We start from the raw sequence: 23,754 nt of genomic DNA on the forward strand, positions 1-23,754 counted from the left end.
GCTTTGTGCTCTTGATTGATTTGACGGACACCTTACAGGGTTGGGCTCCTGTATCTAACTGACCAGGCCGTTCTGACCTTGCTTAGGATTTAGAATTGTAGGTAACAAAATGGGTGGCCGAATAGGGGGACCACAAAGGGGAACATTCTATAGTATTAAGATAAGGTGTAGGAAGTTAAGTCTCAGTGCTATCACTGCCATTACCTGAGTTTGATCCCCAGCCAGGTAGCTGAGCCACATATGGTGCAACAGACCTCTCCTGTCTTGCCTGTTGCTCCCCTCAGCAGTGTATTTCAGTAGATCTACCTGTTCTGCTCCCCACTCTGTCTCTGGTGAATCTTCTCACCACCCCCTTACCCCGCAACTCTGGCCTATACCCCAGTTCTTCTATGCAGAAATAAAGCTTAAAAAAATTAAAAGATTTGGTCTCAGCTCAGTCTTTTTGTGACTGTAGGTCACTGGGATGTTACCTACACATTTGCTACTCAGCCTTCCTCCCACTCACACCCCACTCTCATTTAGGTGAGACAGAAAGGCTAGAGGGGGTTGAAGTTAGATATTTCCCTTATGCCAGGCTCTGGTAAAACCTGGTGTGATTAGACTTTGGCAAGAAGTTTCCTGAGGGCAGAATTTTGGAGGCATATTTCAAAAATGATTACTTTCCCCTCCCTCTACTGGAAACACAAGATTTTTCTCCAGCATTCATTGTGAAAACCTATTGGGGCTGCAAGAAGTGAAACTTCCAAAATTTTCAATGAGTCAAGTTCCTTCATGGTTTTTTTTTGAGTAAGGACTTGTCATCAAGAACTATGCACTAGATCATTAAAGATTTTTCTGCTGTTTTTACCTAAGTTTTATAGTGTTATTATGTCTGCCATTTAAATTTGGTCCATTTTGAATTTTTCTGTATAGGGAGTGAGGATTAGGTAGAGGTTTTTCCTTTTTTTCCCCCTTCTTTAAAATAACAACATTCTTTCCAATAACTGAATCTTATAAGCCATTTCTATCACAACTTACCCACTGAAAAGAGAGATTTTGACTAGGGAAGTGGTGGGGGTAGATTTCCGTATTTTGGCAGATATGAGGGGAGTGTTTCGATTAAGATTTTGGGTGTATGGAACTCAGGAAAATAACAGAAGGTGGGAGAAACAAGGCTGACCGAGACAGGTGTGAAAAGAAAATGAGTTTTCAAAACAAAACTAACTCCCATCAGTTTTATCCTTCTGCCAAGCATTTAGATCATCACAAATGCCAAATTAAAAACCAACCAACAAAAGCCCTGGGGCACAATTTGCTTACAAATTATGCTAAGGCATAAAGTATATCTTAAATCTGTTTTCTAAACTGCAGTCATCTGTGGACCACCTGAAGAGATTTGCCATAGCTGCATATGATATACACTATTCATGATTTTTACTTTAAAGAACAATAATTTTTAACACATTTTAATGGTATTTATACAATTGTCAGGAGACGCTTTGGAGATTAATATACTATGAAGGTTATAAATAAAACCAAGACTCTTATCAAATTGTGAGCAACATTATTTTTCCTCTATATATATGACATAAAATCACTGCTTGATGATATTTGTGAGGGTTTGAATCTAGACCTACTATTTCTCATTAGGAATCGGACTGAAGTATCAAAACAATGCCTACGTAGCTGGTGGAAAAGGAACAGAGTAATTGGGAATGGAAGAAATGACACTCTTTAAGTAGTAGTCAAATTTTTATTGAGTGGTATAAAATACATGTAGTCAACATTGTTACTTTTATCTGCAAATGAAAGAGTTGGACAGTATAAAGGCTGGACTTAACTTTTCATGAAGATGTCATCAACTCTCACATTCAGGCTTCTACAGGTCTGGAAATTTTTGTCCATAGGAATATGTAGTGGAAATTCCAGTTAACATTTTTATTTAAAGTTCAAAGAGACACAAAGAATCAGCAAAGTCAAGTTGTCTTTGTCTTAAGGATGTCTGGATTTCGTCCTTGGAGGAGGTCAGGGTCTTCCCAGGGCCTAGGTCCCCGAATATTCTTCCAGTCATCAAAAGCGGAGTCCTTTATTTTCTATAGAGCCACAAAATTAAAGCATATATATATAATGTGCATATATATATGTGTGTGTGTGTGTGTGTATTTATTAGTGTAAGAGCCCTGTGGCTTTGAGTAGGACATCACTGAATGCATGAATCAGTAAGGGAGTGGAAAGAATCCAATAGGCCCTCAATTTTAATTTTCACAAACACATCAACTATGTATCAAGCATAGTAACTGAAGAAATAGCCTATTTCTTAGGATTTGGAATTTTTCTTGCTTGATATTGATGTTAATGTCTACCTTTTCTCCCATAAGAATAAAACTACTGAAATAGTCTACATACTTTAATTTTAAGAGCACAAAGAAAAGGAAGAAGGTGGGAAAATGAAAGTCTAACTCTAAAAACTGATCCAGCATAGTAATGATAGCACAGGTTGGCCTGGGTGACTGTGGTAAACAAGAGAAAAAAAACAAAGGTGGAGCCTACAGTCTGCTAGGAAGTGTCTGTTAAATTAAAGATAAAAATTAAATATCACACGATCATGAGGCAAGCAGCCTACCAGGAGTAGAGAAGCTAGGAGGTAAGTTATATGATTCTGATTCAATGCCCTGAATTTGTGAAGCCTGTTCTGAAATCGTGAAACCCAACATGGAGATTCTTTTATTATAAACAATGGAATTTGAATTTAGAACATGAATGTTGTTACATTTTCAGCATTAGTATTTCTAGCCTGTTCACTGGCCTAAATACCAAGTAAAATTTTTCCCTGGGGAAAAAAAAGTGCTGAGGAAAAACAGTGTCATAATTGAATTTTCAGCACTGCAAGAATGGATACTTTTTAATACCTATTTATTACCTTGACATCCAGCTGAGACCCCGAAAAGGCTGTTCTTTGGGAGTAGGAATATGTCAAGAGTAAGACCTACTATTTTAGATTCACTCTAACAAAATTTAAAGCCAAGCTCTGCCTCTGGGAATACAGTCTGGAAATGAGTTCTGCCAAGTTAAGAGAGTTTAGGAAATCTCAAAGTCTTCTCACACATCCTCCCTTACGAAGCACAAAACCAAGCTCACAATGATCACTCAATAATTGAACTGCTGCTAAAATGAGAACTGACACTCTTCATAAGTTTCTTCAATGTATTATTCACAATGTCTACCATTCAATAAAAAAATTGATCCATGGCCCAAAATGAACAAAACCTTCCTCACCACCTCCTATAATACACCATATATGAAGGGTGTGTTGCATATATGTGGTTCTATAGCAGAATGTGAGATATATAATATACCTCTTTAGCATACAAAATAAAAACCTTTTTTTTTTTTTGCTAATCAGATGGGTAGAAAATGGCATCTCTTTATAATTTTAATTAACATTATCCTTATCAGTTGAGTGTCTCTTCACATGTTTAAGATTACTTATTTCTTTTCTCTGAACTCTTTACATACTTTGCTTGTGTTCCTGCTGACCAACTGAGGTTTTGAACTTTTCCATATTGATTTGTAAATGCTCTTCATATTTAACAGATAATTCATCAAAAGATAAGCAGTATTTTTAGGATTTCTCATTTAACTAGTGACTTCATATACACTTTTTTTATGTTCAACTTTTGAACTTTATGTTTAAGCTCATTACTTTTTACTTTTAAGGCTTCTGGGCATTTGTATCAAATTTAAATGAATTTTTCTGACTCAAGATCACAAAAAAGAATCTTCATTTTTTATCTCCTAGTACTTTCAGCATTTTGCTATCTATTTTTAAATTCTTCATTCACCTGGAATTTATTTATTGATAGTATATAAAAATAAAGATCCACTTTCCATTTTCTTTTCAAATGATTACGTAGTTGTCCCAATAATAGATAATTTTTTTAACTAGATAAATAATTTAAGGTAAACAACCTTTTTCTGTACTGCAAATAATTTGTTTACCTTAAAGAGGACAGAACCAGTTACTAAGAAAATAGTAAAAGAAGACTGTATTACCAGACTATACCTCATACTCTGTTTCCAATGATACTTTATTCATTTTCAGTTTTTTTTCTAATTCAGGATCAATCTGTAGAAAAAAAAGAGGAACCATACATTATATATGTTAGATTCAATTCTCAATTCAAAGAGTTACATAAGGGGTGACTGGGACAGTCTAGAGAATTACAGACACTTGAAAAAATCTCCACCATTCATCCAATCACAAAATGGTAACTGAAGCGCTACCACCACTACCAAAGTGGCAAGTGACACCAAGCACTCACCAGGCATTCTGATGTATATTCCCTTAATACTCACAAAAAACCTTGAATTATTATCATTATTAACACTAATAAGAATGGGACACAGGGAGCTTAAATAACTTGTCAAAGAGCCAGAAATTGGCTATGAACCTTCCTACTCTACTTTCAGAGTCCATGCTGTTAAGCACCATCCTAAATTACATTACAAAGACATGATATTAAAATGCTAATAAACTTAATGTTGCTCCTGAAAACAAAAAGGTACACCTTCCACAAGTGAGAAAAAAAATAAGTACCCATGAAAAATTAGACAGGATTCCACAGTGGTCAACAGGAGCTGATGCTGTGTTACCTGTTGCCTGAAGACAAAGTCTTCAGGAAAGAATATAATTACTGAAATTACTAAACAAACACACACACCTAAATTAAATGGAATACCTGAATAGTGACTGAACACATTTAAGACCAAATTAGTACAACAGAAATATAACCTGAGGATCCCACTGGAAAAATGCACAATGGGATGGCATGAATAATAAAAAGTATATTAAGAAAGTGTCAGGCGCAAAGGGAGTCATTCCAGAGCAGTCTTCTGGATTCTTCTTGGGTCGAGTGAGTAATCAAAATAGCATCAGATGGTTAGCAAAGGAAAAGCAATCGATTTAAATACATGCATATGGAGAATTTACATGGTATAAATTGTAAAGATTACTGAAGTGCACCAGGAATATTCATCCTGCATTTTGGAACCTGAGGCATCAGCAGGACACAGAAGTCACATTTCATATGACCGACAAGGAGAGTGTCCTCATTTTGAGAGTAAAAATGACCCCAGGTAAGGGGTGCTTGGGAACCCAGTTCTCCCTTACCTTGCCAAGCAATAAAGTTCTGCTCTGCTTTATGGTCAGTCTATAATCAGCAGGCAAGGGACCCTAACACTGGGTTGGTAGCACTCAGACTAAAAGAACACATTAACAATAACCGTAACAAAACAAAAACAGCCCATTCCTGACCAAGTGATAGTAAACCTTTAGAATATTAAGGATGAAAGAAAATCTCAAGAGCAAAAATACAGAAAAGACAGCTTATCAGCAACCCCAAATGCTAAAATAAGATGAACTTTTATCTTCAATACTGTTATCAAGAGAGGATAACTTTTAACCTCAGTTTTTACTATTTGCCCTTTTCCCTTTTGACTTCTATTTGCATTTTTCCTCAATCACTGTTTTGCGTGATGAACTCAACTACTAATATTTCTGACTGAAATTTTTAGAAATTTTTAGAAATTCAACTATATACTACTTTAAAAAAATGCACTTACAAAATGAAAGTACAAGGTTAAAGGCAGAGTTACAGAAATACACTGTATACACACCTAGCCGGGGTCCCAATGTGGACTACAGGCAAGACTGGGGGTTTTTCCAGTCACTGCCACCTAAGCAGTAGGGGCTTTTGCCTAAGCAATGGGAGCCATAAAAAAATGTGTGGCATTTTACCCGCCCATGCCAAAAGTTGCTGACTGTGGGCAACCCCTCCCTCCAGCACCTGCCAGTTAACCAGCCCAATCAGGATGTATTAATTAGGGTGGGGGACTCTGAAAGAGAATATATTGGAGTGCAGAAGCCAGATTGCGGCTCTTGACATTTTTGGGATCCTGCAGACGCCAAAACTCCTTGCACTCTGTTTCTGGCCTCCAAAGCAGCAGCAGCATCCCACACCTGACCTCCGAAGAGAGAAACCAGAGTTTTCCAGGGACCAGGTAACTGCACCTGCCTTCAGGTCCTGCTGCTGGCCTCTGCCTGGTGTTTCAAACAGCTGTTTATCAGATCACCTAGCATCACTTCTCAGTGCTGTTGCCTCTGTTGTTGCTTGGTTCAGCATCCAATGCTGTTTATCCTGACCTTCAGGCTGTAGCTGCAGGCTGTGGTGGCGTCTCAGCAGTCTGCCTGTGAGCTACTACCATGAGTTGAATCTCAGCCAGCTGTTTGCCAGCTGCCACACGTTCCAGGCCCTCGTTGGCAAAACAGCATGGGCATCCTTTTGTTTGGGACTCCTGAACGCTGCGGACACTATGTAGGGTAAGATAGTTGGCCACTTGTGGCTTTACTAAGTCTTTGTTTCCCGTTTGTTAAATAAACCCCATTATTATGGTCCCCTGAGCCTGAGTAGTCTTGCAATTGTGAGCACGGGTGGAAACTGGCCGTGACCTGTCCTGTCCTCTACTGGACACTGTCCTTGGATGACTACAAGCCCCCGATAGCCCTGTTTCTATCTCTGTCTGTCTCTGTCTCTGTTACCACCACCACAGCCGCGCCCCCTCCCCCAAACTAGTGGGCGTAGGAGGGTCAAAACATAGCAGTTATTTTTAAAGGAAAGAGAAACAGAATTCCAAGCAAATGCATCGAAAAGGCACATTTCAAGATTTTATAATTTTTAAATATGTGGCTACACTGCTTTGAAATTTATGCAAGATGAATAAAAATATAAGAAATAAATACCCAAAACACATTAGAGGAATTAACATATCTTTCCCAGAAACTAACAGATCAAGCAAGTTATAATTAAATGATTATTGATGATAACCAGTTTTTTTCCTAATAAATATATATAGATTTTTGAGCTGAGCAAATTAAGATTACCATTTCCCCCACTCAAATACACAACATATTTATAAAAATTAAACTTGTTCTAGGGCACAAGAAAACTAGGCAAATTCACATGTAAATAATATTGTCCTAGATGCCATCAATAATATTTAAAACCAATGGCAAAAGATAACTGTGAGAAAGTTTTAAAATACATTAACATTTTAAAAAGAAACTAAAAAATATTTAGACATGAAAAGTCACCTTGTTGATTTGTCATTTTCATTGTAATAGCCGTAATCTTCTTGGGCAAAGTTCTTGGTAGACTTTTTAGATGCATTTAACATTTTCACATCTTTTTAAACTTCATACCACGGTTTTGTATTTTGGCCTAATAACTATTTGGTATGAAGTCCAAAACAGTGCTAAAAAGTACTATAAAGATTATATTTATATTCTCTTTTGTTCTTCGCTTTAATGGGAATGTTGCTAATGTTTCTCTATTAAGAATCTTACTGTGATTACAGTTTAAGAGAATGAACAAAATGGCTAGAAACACACACAAAAATTATTTAGAAAGTGCACAATCTGTATTAAAAATAAATATGGTTTCTTTGCTCAAGTAAATACCATTAGAAAATATAAGATAAAGAATAATACATAACCAGAATAGCCTTCCCTGTTTAGAAAAACGAATTCATAGCTAAAAAAAACATTTAAAAAAAAAAACCCAGCCTAGATGATTTCACTGGAAAATTCTATAAAATATTTAAATAAGTAGTGCAAGGTCTCCACAGTCTCTTCCAAAAAAATTAAAAAGGAAGGAAAGTTTTTCCTTCTTCCTTCCTGGGTTATTTGGCTGGCCTAATATTAAATTGACATAACACAGGGTAATAGGAACAAAAAAATAATATTTACATATGACAGCTCCACAAGGACATAAGTCAGGCATCAGCCATCCTGAAATAATGGGCAGGAGCTTGGAGATTCAAAGAGGAGAAAGACAACTTAAAGGAAGATGAGAACAAACATTTGGTAAAGAAATGTTTGCCATGCCATGCAGATTTATCTTTGATGTAAAAAGTTATCTTTGGTAATAGTACTCTTTCTGATAAAGGCTCCCTATCCATAGTCTTTTAGGCAGTTATGACAGAGGTAAAACTGGATTTCCTGTCTTCAGGGTCTTACTTACCTTCAGCTCAAAACAATTCACATGCCAAAGTGGCACATTTTGGTGTAGTATATTCCACCACCCCCCTAAAGATCAAGTTAGAAGAATAAAACAAAAACTACAGACCACAACAATCTCTTATGTTGCAACCTATAGTGGAATAGTAAATGTAGTTTTCAAACTAACAAATGAACACAAAATACTAAAAAAATGACTAAATCCAAAAAAAGACAAAAAGATATAATTGTAATAGCACATAAAAAGATATATTTAAACTATGTATACTAATAAATTACATGTATATAATTTTAATGATCCAATTAAAAACACAAGCATTAAAAACATCTTGTTTATAAGTTACTTACAGAAAGGTTAAATTAAAAAGGAAACTAGTTAAAGCTCTACTAATATCCAAGAAAACAGTCTTGAAAGGAAATCATTAGCAAGCAAGGCTTCATTACACTAAAAATCCATTCACCAGGTAGATGTAATCCTGGTAATATGTGCCTAATATTGTCAGAGGAACAATGAGGAGCAAAATGTGAGCCAGTGAATGATATTCTGAATGGACCCCACCCCATCTCCCCACAAAGATGTCAAGTGCCATGGATTACAACTCCCAGCATGCCATGAACCTGACTTCTGCAACAGGGAGCTACTAAGAGGTATTGCCGGTAGCCAATTAATCTAATTGGCTCTCCTCAATCCCTTGTTACATGTGCCTTTTTATTTATCTCCCTCTGAGTGTCTGCTTTTGGGTCTCGACCCGAGTTCTGAAGCTAGCAAGAGAGGACTCACAACTCAGATCACCCCGAAGTTTCCCCTGGGGTTACCTATAACAGCTCGGCACCCAACATGGGGCCATAACACCTATTGTTGACCAGCCCAAAGGACCCTTCTGTGCATTGGTCACTGTAAAGGCATTATGATTTCAGGATACAAGGTGGGAATTTTCTGTCTCTAATTCAGAGGAGCTTGGTTTTACTTCTGTAAAGTCTCTGTGTGAGTTTTGATCTAGACATGGGTTCAACCATTAGTTTAAGCAGTTCTTCAAGTTTTGGGTATGGGTAACCTGAAAAAGTGTGCTGTATGGAAGATGATTTTGGTTATATTGCCCCATTATCACTCTAAAAAAAACTTCACTTAGTTTTTCCTACCTGAAAGAGGTTTTGTTGTGTATGTTTTAAGGAGAGCCTGCAGTCTTCACTCTGCCACTATCTTGCCAGGCTCTCTGCCTAAAAGAATTTAGATAACCTATTCATGGAACTGAGCTATCATTAAAGTTAACTACAAAGTTAACTACAAAGAATATGAGCTAAATAGGTAATTGAGGGGAAATTATTGTAGGGAAAAAGCTTTTTTTCTCCTAAATTCTTTTGGCTAGTCTAATAGTTAAATTGTCACAAATAGATTAACAGGAGAAAAAAACAAGTTCAATTATATATGTATGGAAATTGCATAACTAATGAAATGACCAAAGCAGTCAGTTTACAAGAGAGATCCCACCAAGATATTCCCTAAATTCTAAAACTGCATAAAGCCAGGGTATGCTGTAAAAAATCACTGAAAAGTAGAGCTGAACTTCCTGGAGTCCCAATTGAAAACCTCATAGGGTCTTGTCCTAGGAACAAGGAAGAAGCTGAGGTATTTAAATTGCACTCAAGCCATGTCCTGACCAACTCCTGGATAGCATTAAGGGATCAGTACCCTACTCCACCAACCTAGCACAAAGGAGAAACCCTTTCTGAAGGAAAACAATATTACCTAGAACCTAGACAATTGTTTACAATGCCCAATATTTAATTTAAAAAACAGGCATGTTCAAAGATAGAATCATCAACCAAAAAACTGAGAGAAAATCAGACAATAAAAGGGCACATCTATTGTTGATGTTTATGTTAGAAAACAGAACTTCAAATTAACTATAATTTATGTATGTTGAAAAGATTAAAGGGAAAAATGAGTGAAAATATGACTTCTTTGATTTCTCCAGATGATCAGCATATATACTTATAAAATGTATTTCAGAACTAAAAAATATAGTAACTAAGATCACAAAAACAGAGGATGATATTAATATCAGACTGGACACAGCAAAGGATAGTTTTAGTGATGAGAAGATACAGCAATAGAATCTATATAAATTAAAATTTGAAAAGAATGGGAAAAAAACAAAATACACAGTATCAAAGAAATGGACATGTTAAAGAGCCAAACATCATCTGGATTGGAATCTCATAGAAATAGTAGGAAGAAAATTGGGCAAAAGCAGCATTTGACAAAATAGCTATAATTTTTTATTTTAATTTTTTGTAGCTTCATTAAAATCTTCAAAGAAATCAGAAGACAGTTCAAAACTCAGTTTTTTCAATCAAAACAGACTACCTAAGGTGTAAGGTGAACATTTTGTTGCCATGATTCATCACTTGTTATTTCTAAGCACGATCCTTGTTATCATGCTTGGAGTTCTATGTTCTAGGGGTCAACAGATTTGGTTCCAAATTTCCCTTTTTGCCCAGATAATTATTTTAGTTCTAACCTCTGAATCAAAAAAAAAGTAACTTTACTCAGTTTTATAGACCAATATATGATAATGTTTATTCTTGTTAGTATGGTACATAAAAGGTAATTCAGCAGCTGCTATTTTCAACTAAACATTGGCATTCTGGGGGGAGACAAGTAAACTTTTGATGGATTTACAAGTACTTGCCTGTCTCATGCTGGACCTGTGAGATTCAGTCTTCGTGTATTTTCATATCCCCGTCTGCAACATGCCCCATTTCAAATCCTTTTTTGCATATTTTGCTGTATGCTCTGTTTTGATTAAACTCCCTAATCCAGTTGTATGTGTCCTTCCATCTGTCATTAAAATAACACAGTCATTTAGCTTTCTTTTTCAGTGATGTCTGGATCATACCGGCACTGCTATTTTAATTGTTCTCATTTTCATTATCTGACTCTTACACATGGTCATGATATTCACAATGTTAAAATTAAACTTGCACTATTTCCTTACAAAGTAAAATAGACGAGAAAAGTCAAGAAAAGACTTAATGCTAGGGATTACAATGCACTTAGTGCACACTTAGCCATATTACTTGAAGTGATGTAGTAATGGATGATCTATATTTTGAATCCGTGGTTGTATTAAAAGACTTTGGTCACAACCCCAACTGCTACAATTCTCAACACTGAGATCTCAAAAGATCAAAATCCCCAAAGGGTAAAATCCTAAAGTCACAATCCTGAAAGGTCGAAGTATGGAAAACAACTCTGGGGGGAACAAAGGTGTGTACATTTATTTACAATTTTAAAAGGGAGAGAAATTCATTAAAAACAGACAGAACAGACACAATAAAAGGCCTGTCAGGAGAAATTTTAACTTTCAAAAACACAGATGTACAAAAAGGAGACCTCTCCATTTACTGAGGAAGTTTCAACACAATGCTTACACACTAAGTCAATATTGCAAAAATGCATTTTTGTAGAATCAAACTTGTGGGAGGAAGCATAAAATAAATTAGAACTCTCTAAAACTCTCTCCACAATACCTCCAGCACTGGAAATGACAAGAAGATGAAATACAGTATAGTGAATTATAAGAAAATGTCAACAATTTAAGAGTGTGGAAAAAAGCTGAAAAAAGGAAAACAAAAACTAAAAAGAAAATTCAACATATAAAAAAGTGTATTACAGGGATAGCTTATGGGCAATTGCAGAGGGAGACAAAGAACTGGTTGACACAATCATTAATTATATTTTGGAGTCTTGCGCCAAGAAGGATAGTTGCTTTTTAAGAGCAGACTCCCCTTGAAGAATACATTCACATTCATTTTCTGTGTGACACAGCTCTTTTTGCAGTTCTATGATTTGATATACACTGACATGAGCATTGCCTATTAAATTTGCCCATCTTCTCAGTCTTGCTTCTATGTTGTTTCAGGTATGCACAAATTCATTCTGCATGCACTCATACAAAGCCCACAAATTTCGCAGAAACATCGCCATTGTTGTGTAAACACCTTTTTCTCCTACTATGCACATAATTATTTTCAAACCAGTAAGGAACTAGACTGGCTTCTTTAGTAGGCAAATGTGACTTTAATTCATTAAAAGCTTCTGGGATTTATTTCTTTCTTTGGGAATTTCATTAGCTGGAAGGAATATTAATGCAGAAAAAATTGAAAGAATGAATTTTCTGCCAAGAGTACCGGGCTAAAATGTGAAAACAAACCTTAGAAATTCACTTTGAGAAACCTTGATGGCACCTAATTCCAAATCTGTCATTATGAGATTTTGGGATTCAAATGAATAAATTTACTTCTGCATAATCAATCAAACCTTCAAATACAGTATTTATAAAGTGCTTAGCTTTTCCTAGTCATTAATACATAAATAAGCAGATAAACTCTAGAATTTCTGAATCTTATAGGGGCATGAATTGCATGTATATAGTTCAAAAAAACAGTGAGGACAATTTTGAAGGTGCTATTCATATCCCAAGTGGCGCATGAACTAGTTAATTCTATGTTAGATTTAGTGATGAGTGGTAAATTAAGTGGCTAGTGGTGAATGTAAGTCTATTTTCTTTAACAGTCAAATCCCTAATCAAGAATAGTAACCACTTAATGTGTTCAGTAACAATGGAGGAACCTCCACATCAGCAAGTAGCTTTGGTCCCCAAATAAATCCCATTAAAAATGTAAATAAGGCCTCCCCGGTGGCGCAGCGCTGGGTTGCTAAGCTGCCCGCAGCCTCTGCAGCGCTGGTTCGAGTCCTGGCTGCTCCCCGGCCACTGGAGGAAGGTCCCACATGGTGCGCAGACCTCTCCTGCCGCCCGCTGCTCCCCTCAGCAGTGTACTTTGGTCCTTCTGCCTGCTCTGCTCCCTACTCTGGCTCTGGTGAATTCTCTCACCCTCCCGCGCTTCTGACTGTACCCAGTGCTTGTATAAATAAAAATAAATAAATCTTTAAAAAAAAATGTAAATAAGTGCCTTTTAAGAATTTTTAAGCTATTTTTTCCAGGAATAAATCTTGAGGATTGGAATTTTTTTAGATTTTAGAGTTTAGGATTTGGACCATTTGGGATTTTAGCATTCAGGATTATAGTGTTCAAAGAATGGCTTTGTCGGAGGGTAACTGGCTATTAGGAGACAGGAAGAAAAAGAATAACAGCCAGTAAGGAAGACAAACTATGTCCATTTCATATGAAAAACTGAAGCTACTGCTTTTAGCTTTTTTTTAAGCCTGCCTCATGGGTTCTGTACTTTCCTTTCAACCTTCCATACCCACGATTGAAAAGCAGACATTTTTATGTGCTGGGGATGCAGGATTCTCGTTTTAAAATCAGAAGTCTAAGCAAACTAAGATGGCTGGTCGCTCTGAATCAATACCATCTTTCTCTACCAGCCTCAAAACTTCTCAACTGGACTTATCCATTCTCGATCCTTCTCAACTGAATTTGTCCTCCCAGCCTGAATGAGTCTTGACCTTCTTACCCCTGTATTGACATTCCCTTGTTCTCAATCTCTTAAATCATGTAGCCCCTATCAACCTCAACCAATCTTATTCTCTCAGTCCCTCTCAAATTAGGTTCATCTTAATCTTCTCAATCTTGTTTGAACTCAAGCTCACCCAAATACACACCCTTAGCTTCAACTGACTTTGACTTAACAACATCCAACCTGGATTTCTCAATCTCAGTATGTCCTGTTCTCTCATCGTTCTCACCACAACTTTGCCTTGTCAGCCTCCTTCCACAGACCACAACCAATTTTATCTTCTCAACCTTGTTCATTTTACTTCATCTTGTTCTCTCAAATTCAATCAATCTCATCCTCTCATCTTTAACTTTGTCCTCTTTATTTTGACACTATCTTTTAGACTTCTATTATCACAACCTCCCTCACTCTTTCTCAACTGGATGATGAGCAGCACTATCCATTCAGTCCTCAAAACCAAAAACTTTGCATCATCCAAGATTTATTCATATTTTTACATTATATATATCATATTCATCACTAAATACTACCAATTTATATTAACTTTTTTTTCCTGGAACCCATTCATTTTTTTATCCTCACTTTAAATGTTTCATTTTAGGTTCCATTAATTGTACATCTATACTACCACCGAAGTATGCTAACAGGTTTCTTCACTTCCAATTAACACCAAATCTGACCTCCTATCTTGCTTCCCTGATCCATATCCATCCATCTTGAGTAAGATTATTTCTAAAAGGAAAATCTGACCAAAATACCCCCCTGTTATAGAATATTAATCATTTCCACTTCTAGCTAACTCTTATTCATAAAGCCTTACTCAAATGTTTTTATCTCTAGAGAACTTTCTCTGAAACTCCCTTCCGAAGTCCAAACTGTATGCCTCTCTTTGAAGTCTGAGTAACATTTTATGTAAAATTCTAATATAACATTTGACTGGACAACGTTATATGTTTGGGTACATTTTTGTATTAAATGTTATCCGCTGTCACTTATGTCATGAGCTTTATAAGAACCAGTTTCTTGAATCTGTATCTGTAGGATCTAACACATAGTAAACATATGACAAATACTCACTTGTTTTTCAAATACATACAAGTTACCCTACTTCTAAAGGTTAGATTATTATACCTTTCATCTAAAAGGAAAAGGGAAAAAATTCCTTAATAATATAATTGGGATGCTAACAGAATTGATAATTGTTCTATTTCCTCACAAAAACTGTATTTGTTTTAAATTTAATATTTACTCTAATACCTACTATCTTTATCTTTAAGACTAGCTGGAGTTGGCATTCCTCTTAACAATAAAATTGACTGAGGCTATTGAGTGATATTAATATTTCTGAATGTCCAGCCAACATCACTGAGATCCACAAATTAAATATACATCACTTGGAAATAACCTCACACATAAAATATGTATGAAATAATCTCACACAAACAAAAACTAAATACTTGTAAATGAATTAGCTGGAGTTATTATATAACATTTGGCCTGAATTTGACAGTAGTTATACAGTATAGAAAGTGGGTATCTTCCTTCTATGCCTAAATAGACATTTGACCCTACACAGAGTTACTTAAGCTCTCTGAGCCGCAGATTCCTCACCTGTAAAATAAGACAATAATATATATGAAGAAATTAGTATAGTCCTACTACAAATACATACCTATAAAAAGGATAAAAATGACAGGCATCATTATTTATAATGAAAAGTAATTTCCTTTTAATTATAGTTACTAAAGCTACATATCAATATAATTTCTTAAACTACTTAGAATTAATATGAAATAACTAATTCATAACTCATGAAATAAAGTAGAATGACATTGTCCCATATTCTTTAGTTCCTTCTAAATCCTAAAAAACAACGAAAGCAGGGCCTCCCCGGTGGCGCAGCGGGTTGAGTGCCATGCTGTGAAGCTGTCCACAGCCTCGGTAGTGCGGATTTGATCCCGGCTGGCCAGCCGGCGAGAATCCCACATGGTGCAGCAGACCTCTCCTGTCGCTCCCGCTGCTCCCCTCAGCAGTGTTATTTCTGTCATCTGCCTGCTCTGTTCCCCACTCTGTCTCTGGTGAATGCTCTCATCCTCCCATGCCTCTGGCCTGTACCCTAGCTCTTGTATAAAAATAAATAAATCTTCAAAACAAAACAAAACAAAACAAAAAAACAAAAGCAGGGCATATTTTGTGGGAGTAAGCTAATAGCATTACCAATTTTCTAATGGATAGGGAGAAAGATTACTGCATTCTTTACTTTTCATGATTCATATCCATGTGATTGTTAATGTTATTTTTTAAAAAAAGAAAGAGGCCAAAAATTATATATCAGTCTTGAAAAACAAAACAAAATTCAGACTGCCTACTACAGCAAGCACAGTCCTCTCCTAAATCAGGTAATATACACACAGACAGACATTCAATTCCAATTACAGGTCTTACTTTAATCTTCACAGCATCATAACGGATTTGCGAAAACTCCCGAAGACCAAAAGAACCTCCAACAATCAGTAACTGAAACAAAGAAAGGAAACAATTAAGCAAAAACAGGAAGACAGAATTCAGACTCCTTATAGATTACCTATTTAAATGTCAACAGTGACAGAGCATACAAAATCCTATAGGTCACACTGTAGTACCATCTTCTCAGAGTGGATGCAGTATATACTGTCCCTGGGAATTATTTTAGCACATTAACAAATACCGAAATCAACTCCATACCTACACCTGACCTCCTGATTTAAATAATTTCATCATAAGTATTCTATTATATTGATTCTTACTAATTCGTTGAGTCAAGGGAGAAAAATCTATTAGTAGACGAAATAATCACCTGACTTAATCGCCCATTACTATATTGGGTAAAGCCAGGAATAAAATTCTGGCATTGTTTCTACAAGACTAGAATTCCTTCAATTGTAGGATTTTGCAAAATAAGCCAACTGCCAAGCATTTCCCCTCATGTTCTTATCAAGTGACAATAATTTTATGAACTACCCCATTAAGTATCAGTAAACCTTAGAAGATCCTTTGAATTGTCACTGCTGCCTTATCATGTCTAATAATCTAATGGGTTTTAATCCTAAAGTTGCAGAAGTCTAGTAACTTGGAAACAAAATAGTTTATTCCCTACCTTCTTTTTATATCAATATATTAATATTACCAATTAAAGACATACAAAAATATATATAACATAATATAAAAGTTTTTAATGCTGAAGTTGGAACACTAAAAAAAACCTGAATCTATGAATTTTAATAGTTAATAAATCTGACCACATAAGAACTGAAAGTCTGTCCTGACAAATAAATGAAATAAAAAACACATAAAATCAATAGACAGCAAATCAGGAAAAATATGTCAAAAACTGCAATGTTGGGCCTCCCCGGTGGCACAGCAGTTGAGCGCTGGGTTGCAAAGCTGTCCACAGCCTCTGCAGCACCGGTTCGATCCCTGTCCGCAGGGCGAGGGTCCCACATGGCGCACAGACCTCTCCTGCCACCCGCTGCTCCCCTCAGCAGTGTACTTTGTCAGTCTGTCTGCTCTGCTCCCTGCTCTGGCTCTGGTGAATCCTCTTACCCTCCCGTGCTTTTGACTGTATCCAGTGCTTGTATAAATAAATAAATAAATCTTAAAAAAAAAAAAAAAAGCTGCAATGTTAACATGGAAGAATTCTTTACACAAATAAATTGTGTCTCTTGTGTTCAATAAAAAGATACATCCTGGTTTTCCTAACTCCTTCTCCCTTTCCTTTACCTGTTACTCCTCACCCTCCCAACCTTAAAATGTTGGAGTTTCCCAAAAGGGAAACTGCCTATTACAGCCAACACCACTGTGTCCCTGGGTGACGTCATCCAGTTCTATGATTTTTAAATGTGGCTTCTATAACCTAACAGCCTCCACACGCACATTTTCAATGGGAAATATCCCACAGGACTGAAGACCTGCCGGCCTGTTGATATCTCCACATGCAAGTCTACCAGGTATATGTAAATCATTATTTAACTAAGAGGGGAAATAATTTCTACTTGAAGATAAATGTAGTATAGGAATTATGGTATATTTGGCTGATACATGCTGAAAAGGCTGTATCTTTTAAGTTTTTTCCAGTAGTGTTCAATTTTAGAATGAATTCAATATTTTCCTCTACAAAATGATTTACATATTTAAGATCCGTATTTTGAAACATGGTCCTCTAGGTGCAGTACAGATAGAGACCAATACAGAGTAACCTTTTACAGTATCTTATCGGGCCTCGCTGGTGACAGGTGATTGAGCCCAGCACTGGGAAGCTGACCACAGCCTCTGCAGCACCAGTTCGATCCCTGCCAACCTCGGAGCAACCCACATGGACAGCAGACCTCTCCTGTCTCGCCCACTGCTCCCCTCAGCAGTGTATTTCGTCAGTCTGCCTGTTTTTTTCCCTGCTCTATCTCTGATGGATCTCTCACCCTCCCGCACATCTGGCCTGTACCCCTGGGTCTTGTATAAATAAAAAATAAATCTTAAAAAATAAAAGAATATCTTATAAAAAGTTTTCTTTAAATGTTTTAAAAGATATATAAAAAGGAGCTTCCAAATTTTTTTTAATCCAGATTCACTGAAGATGAGTTTAAAAAATTAGTTTTTAGATAAATACTAGACGGTTTTTCTTATGTGAAATATACACAAACCAAACAAAGGGTCAAAAACAAACTTAAAACCAATCCTTGAAAGCTGACCATAGATGTGAGGCACTAAAAGGGGAAGGGGAAATATATATATACACACACATATTAAAAAACTTTTTTATTTTTATTTTTTTAAAGATTTATTTATTTATGCATACAAGAGCTGGGTACAGGCCAGAATTGGGGGGGTGGGGGGGTGAGAGGCTTCACCAGAGACAGAGTGGGGAACAGAACAGGCAGAATGACCGAAGTACACTGCTGAGGGGAGCAGCAGGCCAGACCGGAGAGGTCTGCTGCGCCATGTGGGTAGCTCCCTGTCTGAGGATCCAACTCGTGCTGCAGAGGCTGCGAATTGCTTCATAGTGCTGTGCTTAACTCCTTGTGCCACCAGGTAGGCCCTAAAAAATCTTTTTTAAAGGTCATTTATTTACTTACTCCAGTTTAAGTGCAAAAGCTGGTATCTTCACCTGTGCCAATATCCACATCAGTAAAATACACAGATCAATAAAGTAATAAACTATTCTGTATTTACTATTACTATAAAGTGACTTCTGCCCGCATGCTTTATTTAAATTGTTTCATCAAAGGAACTAAATAAGGGAAGAGTTGTCTGAATTCCATCTGTGACAGGTTTTTATACCAATCTCAACCTGAACGACAGATGGGATCTTCAGTGAACTCAGTACAGAACTGGACACGAACACATAAACACCAAAACTACTTTCAATGTGCTTTAAAAATATAAACTACATGGGGTCGGTCGCGTGCCAAACACTCGATTCACAAGGTTTTGTTTAATTCCTAACAATAACCCTGGAAGAATTAAGCCAATTCTCAAACTAGGAAGGCGAATCATGAAGACTCCCGAAATTTCCAGTTAAAAATTAAGTATACACAACCAGTTCCAATGAGCCAGAAACACGTCAAACCGTGGGGGTGAGGGGCCAAGGGTAGCAACTTTTGTAATCATTTTACCTGAATTAAAATCCGGCTCCAACATTCGTCCCCTGAAGCTCAAACTGGTAACTCACAGGGAAGAGAAAGAGACTGGAGGGCCCAGCACCAGTGGGGGCAACCTATGGCCAGCTCCTGTCTAGCCCAGGTTGCTATTCCCTGGAATTAGATTCCAAACAGCCTCAACCCAAACAAACTAAGGTCCTGCCCCTTCCGGAATGCGCCCCCACACTTCTGCACCCCCACACTTCTGCGCCACCGCACTCACCAACATGGGGACTCCGTAGCGAAGGGTCTTGTTCTTGCGCAAGGCGCGCCTCACCGCGTGTGCAAACATGTCTTACTTCTTCCACCCGCCAGGTCGCCAGTTAAACAGACCCGGCACGACCTTGGGAGCCTGAGCTGCTCAAGCGCCCTCTCGGATAAGGACGCCCTGAACTCTGCACCTTTCCTCTGAACCGAGGGCACAGTCCTCCCCTAGAAAGCCTCCGCCAGGCAAAAGCAATCGATTCGTCGTAACTTACTCGCGTGTTCTCCCGGAAATTCGAGCAGCGGCACTTTGGTTCCGGCACCCTGGCGTGCCTTGGAGACTCGGAGACTTAAATTACGATGTTTGTAGTCACCTTCAGGTGACAGGGAATGGGAATCTCCCACGTTCTGGATGTTAAACCGAACTATACTTAGAATACTCCCCAGCACATAGGAGGAGATAGATAAAGTCAGCTAAGGAAAACAAAACAAACTTATTTGGGAGCTATTATTCTAGCTCCTATAATGATTTTCGGATGGGGAGTTTACCAGTTTCAGAATGATTCTTAGAAATAAATCAATCGCCATGAAAGGTTAGTTTGAATGGTAATTAGTGCAGGGTTTAATGCTGATGCTTTTTATATGATACCCCGTGATCTTCTGTCATTTATGAATGCCAATTTCCCACTCGTTTGGACTATTAGAAGGCTTGAGGAACACAGAAATGAAAAGATACGATTACTACTTTTTTTAAAGATTGATTTATTTTATACAAGAACTGGGATACAGGTAAGAGGCAGGCAGACCAAAGACACTGCTGAGGGGAGCAGCGGGCAAGACAGGAGAGGTCTGCCGCGCCATGTGGGTATCTCCCTCGCCAGCCAGGAATCGAACCTGCGCTGCAGAGGCTGAGGCGGCTGCGGACAGCTTCACAGCGCTGCACTCAACCCGCTGCGCCACCGGGCCCTGATTTCTACTTTAAAGAAGACATCTGTCTGCTGGAGAGCTAAAGAATGTGTGTTTAGCCTTGTGATAGCTTAGGAAATAGTCCCCACCTGTGCCATTGCCAGCATGTCAGAAAAAGTCTCACCTATCAAATACTGTTTGAGATAACAGAATAGTATAGTTTGCTGATGGTGGAGAAAAATACTTCCGATGTAACCCTGAAATCGTTCCATCTGCCCCTGTTCCTCTGTTATCACTGAAACGTTGCGGGTTTAATCTCTTACCATCTTCCACTCTTAAGAGGTCTTTTTCCACAGGAGAAACGCCTCATTTAACTCTAGACCACTACAATAACATCCAAATTTATCAAATCACCAGGCCAACTATGAAAACAAAACCAAACCCCAAATACAAAACAAACCAGCCATATTAATTGTAAATCTAAGCCTTATCTTCCACATACTGAAAGTTATCTGAGAGACATGAACAATAGTGAGGTTCTCTTGCTTTTTTGCCTACTGTAGTCACTTCAATATTCTAAACAAGGAAATGACAACCCTTTGTAATATGACTTTGGCCTGCCTTTTCTGCCATTGTAACCCTTTTGCTCCATGTGCCATAGTGAGGAGATATTCCCTAAGTATTCTGTGAATTTCCACTATTTTTCCAATCATCCTTCTACCATCACCTAACTCATGCAAATATATGGAACCATTGTTATCTAAAAGCACCTATCTTAAGAACTTTAACTGAAGTTAGATTTTAGGACTAAGGCCAGATTTAATGTTTATGGTATGGGAACATTACCTCGGGAATCTTCATTTGGTTTCATAATTGACATATAATAACTAATTTCATTCACACAAAGGCTTTATAAAGTTTGAAAGAGCATGACTCCAGATTCATTTTACAGGTAAGCAAATTGAAGTTTCCAAAGGTTAAAAGGCAGGCTTTCATACTTTGTGAAATATTAACAGTACAAATGCCCCTCAGTAACTAAACTGTCTATAGCATTTGGCAATATTAACTGTCTCCATTTTAAAACTGCTTCTCCCGTGGCTTCCATGTATGTTTTCCTCCTATGGAACTTCTTCACTTTGAGATTTCTCTTTGTATTCTTCAGTCTTGTAAATTTTAAAACAGAAACCTCTTCCATTTTTCACTCTGTCCCAGCGACTATCAAATTGTAGTATGCCCAGAATCTCCTGGAGTTTATTAAAAAACACAAACTGGGGCCTCCCCGGTGGCGCAGCGGTTGAGCGCTGGGTTGCGAAGCTGCCCGCAGCCTCTGCGGCGCTGGTTCGATCCCCGGCTGCTCCCTGGCCACCGGAGGAGGGTCCCGCATGGCGTGCAGACCTCTCCTGCCGCCCGCTGCTCCCCTCAGCAGTGTACTTCGGTCCTTCTGCCTGCTCTGCTCCCCGCTCTGGCTCTGGTGAATTCTCTCACCCTCCCGTGCTTCTGACTGTACCCAGTGCTTGTATAAATAAATAAATAAATCTTTGATAAATAATTAAATAAATCAATCAAATAAATCCTTTAAAAAAAACCACAAACTGCAGAACCATATCCCCAAAGTTTCTACTTTTGTAGAACACTATTAGTAACACAATTTTGAATACCCCCAAATCTAAATGGAAAGTCATATAGTAATTAATCAAAAAGAAAAACTTCCTATGAAATCCAGTGTTTTCAGATCACAGAAAATAGGTATTTGACATATGAAAAAGAATAACCAAAAACAGAAATCGAGAATTAATCAACAAAACATAAATGGAAAACAAACAAAATCAGAAGAATAAAACCGGAAATCATAAATAGATTAAAAGAAAAAATTAAATCTATTAGGAATGAGACAGAAATAAAAATAGAGATCTGTGAGAAAGTAAAAAGTATTATTAGAGAATTTCAAGTTCTATTCTAATACATTGACTATCTAGAGAAATTGTTGGTTTTGTGATTAAAAACATAAATGACCATTTAAGTTAAACATCCAACTACCAGGGAATTGAAAATTTACCACAAACAAAGTCTAAGCCCCTTAGCTATGCCATAGGCAGAAAAATTCATTTTAATCACAACTATCTTCTAAAAGCCCAGTGAAAAACTGGTCTTTTGGGTGTTTTTTTACTTGTTTGTTTTGTTTGTTTGTTTAGGTGAATAGATCAGGCAAGGTTTAATAGCAGTGGTAATAGAATATTACATATTTCTCAACATCCATCACAGAACAATTTCTATGGAGTTGTGAACCTCTACCCTTAAAACAAGGTGTTGTAAATCAACATTTCTTCAATAAACATACTTATAAAAGTTGTTTTAAGTCACTAAGTCTTGCGGTTGTTATATAATTGATGACTACTTTCTTTGCCCATCAAAGGAGAAAATGATTATTTTGTACATTCTATAGTTAGACTTTGACTTCAGGTCTGAAATTTGCTTACGTGACAGAACATTGCTTAATGGAAACTGCCTTTTCTCTCATATCCATGAGGTAGAGTCAAAGTAACTTAGGTTAATTAGATTAATGTGTAGTTCTGAGAATTCCTTTTTCATCCTGTGGGATAAACCCATTTCTGCCATCTATGTATAAGACTTTGAGTGGAGAGGACGCAAGTAAGAAAGTTAATGTTGGCAATTGCCCTCAAACTCTGTATATAAATACAAAATGTTGTTACTGCTTTTGTTGTAGAACATTTAATCCAATGTAGTCAATTTCCCATAATTCATAATGGAAGTCTGTGATAGCATGATTGAATCAAATTCAGTCTAACAAACTTTATTCTGGAGTCATGGAAAACCACTTCACTGGCTTTAAGTAAATTCCCTGGAGTGGCACTAACTGGCCGTGTATCTTGAGCAAATTATTGACTACTTTTAAGCTTGAGTTACCTTATTTATAAAAATGTGTTATTGCACAGTTGTCTTAGTTATGCAAAAGGAGTGGCCCAAAGTAGTGCATGGCACCATGGAGATAGACAGTAAAGTGTCACAGTAAAGACGGTTCTAGAGCTACATTGCCAGGATTTCAATTCCTGCTAGCACTTAATTATGTAACGTGGACAAATTACATAATCTATGCCTCCTTATCTCCTGTGTGTACTTGGGATAACAACAGCAATTATAGAACTGTTTTGAGAATGAAATGAACATAAATAAAGGGCTTACTCTAGGAGCTGAAATGAGATCAAGACTGAAATAAAATGATGAGCCCTGTTAGCCAGTTATTATTAGCAGTACATGATAGTGTCCCATTCTTAATTCCTGTCAAAGCTAAGCCTTAAGTTCACCATTTTGATTTCTTTCTTTCCTATTTCCATTATTTTGTCTGAGATGTCACCCCCTCCCTCCAAAATGGCAGGGAAATAGAAGGTATTTACTCAACAACCTTCAAAATTAGGG

At 37.2% G+C, this 23,754-nt stretch overlaps 1 protein-coding gene across 1 annotated transcript; it reads right to left on the reverse strand.

Annotated features, from left to right (window-relative positions):
- Nucleotides 1–1,698: 1,698 nt before the first annotated feature.
- LOC119239240 (cytochrome c oxidase assembly protein COX16 homolog, mitochondrial) lies at nt 1,699–19,647 on the reverse strand. The gene is made up of 4 exons (XM_037503604.1): nt 19,433–19,647; nt 15,983–16,054; nt 4,043–4,105; nt 1,699–2,072 (listed from the first exon to the last, which is right to left on the reverse strand). Exons 1-4 carry the CDS (start codon nt 19,499–19,501, stop codon nt 1,956–1,958), a joined length of 321 nt encoding a protein of 106 aa, XP_037359501.1. The 5' UTR covers nt 19,502–19,647; the 3' UTR covers nt 1,699–1,955.
- Between the last annotated feature and the right edge of the window lie 4,107 nt (nt 19,648–23,754).

This window comes from Talpa occidentalis, unplaced genomic scaffold (assembly GCF_014898055.3).
Source record: "Talpa occidentalis isolate TD23 unplaced genomic scaffold, MPIMG_talOcc4v2.1 talOcc4.11, whole genome shotgun sequence".
Classification (NCBI taxonomy): domain Eukaryota; kingdom Metazoa; phylum Chordata; class Mammalia; order Eulipotyphla; family Talpidae; genus Talpa; species Talpa occidentalis.

What these genes read in the sequence shown, in the direction of transcription:
- LOC119239240 (XM_037503604.1), bottom strand. Translation starts at nt 19,501, where the DNA reads ATGTTTGCACACGCGGTGAGGCGCGCCTTGCGCAAGAACAAGACCCTT. An exon ending in GCTACGGAGTCCCCATGTTG is followed by an intron (nt 16,055 to 19,432) that starts GTGAGTGCGGTG and finishes TCTTTGTTTCAG; the next exon opens with TTACTGATTGTTGGAGGTTC. An exon ending in ATGATGCTGTGAAGATTAAA is followed by an intron (nt 4,106 to 15,982) that starts GTAAGACCTGTA and finishes TTTTTTCTACAG; the next exon opens with ATTGATCCTGAATTAGAAAA.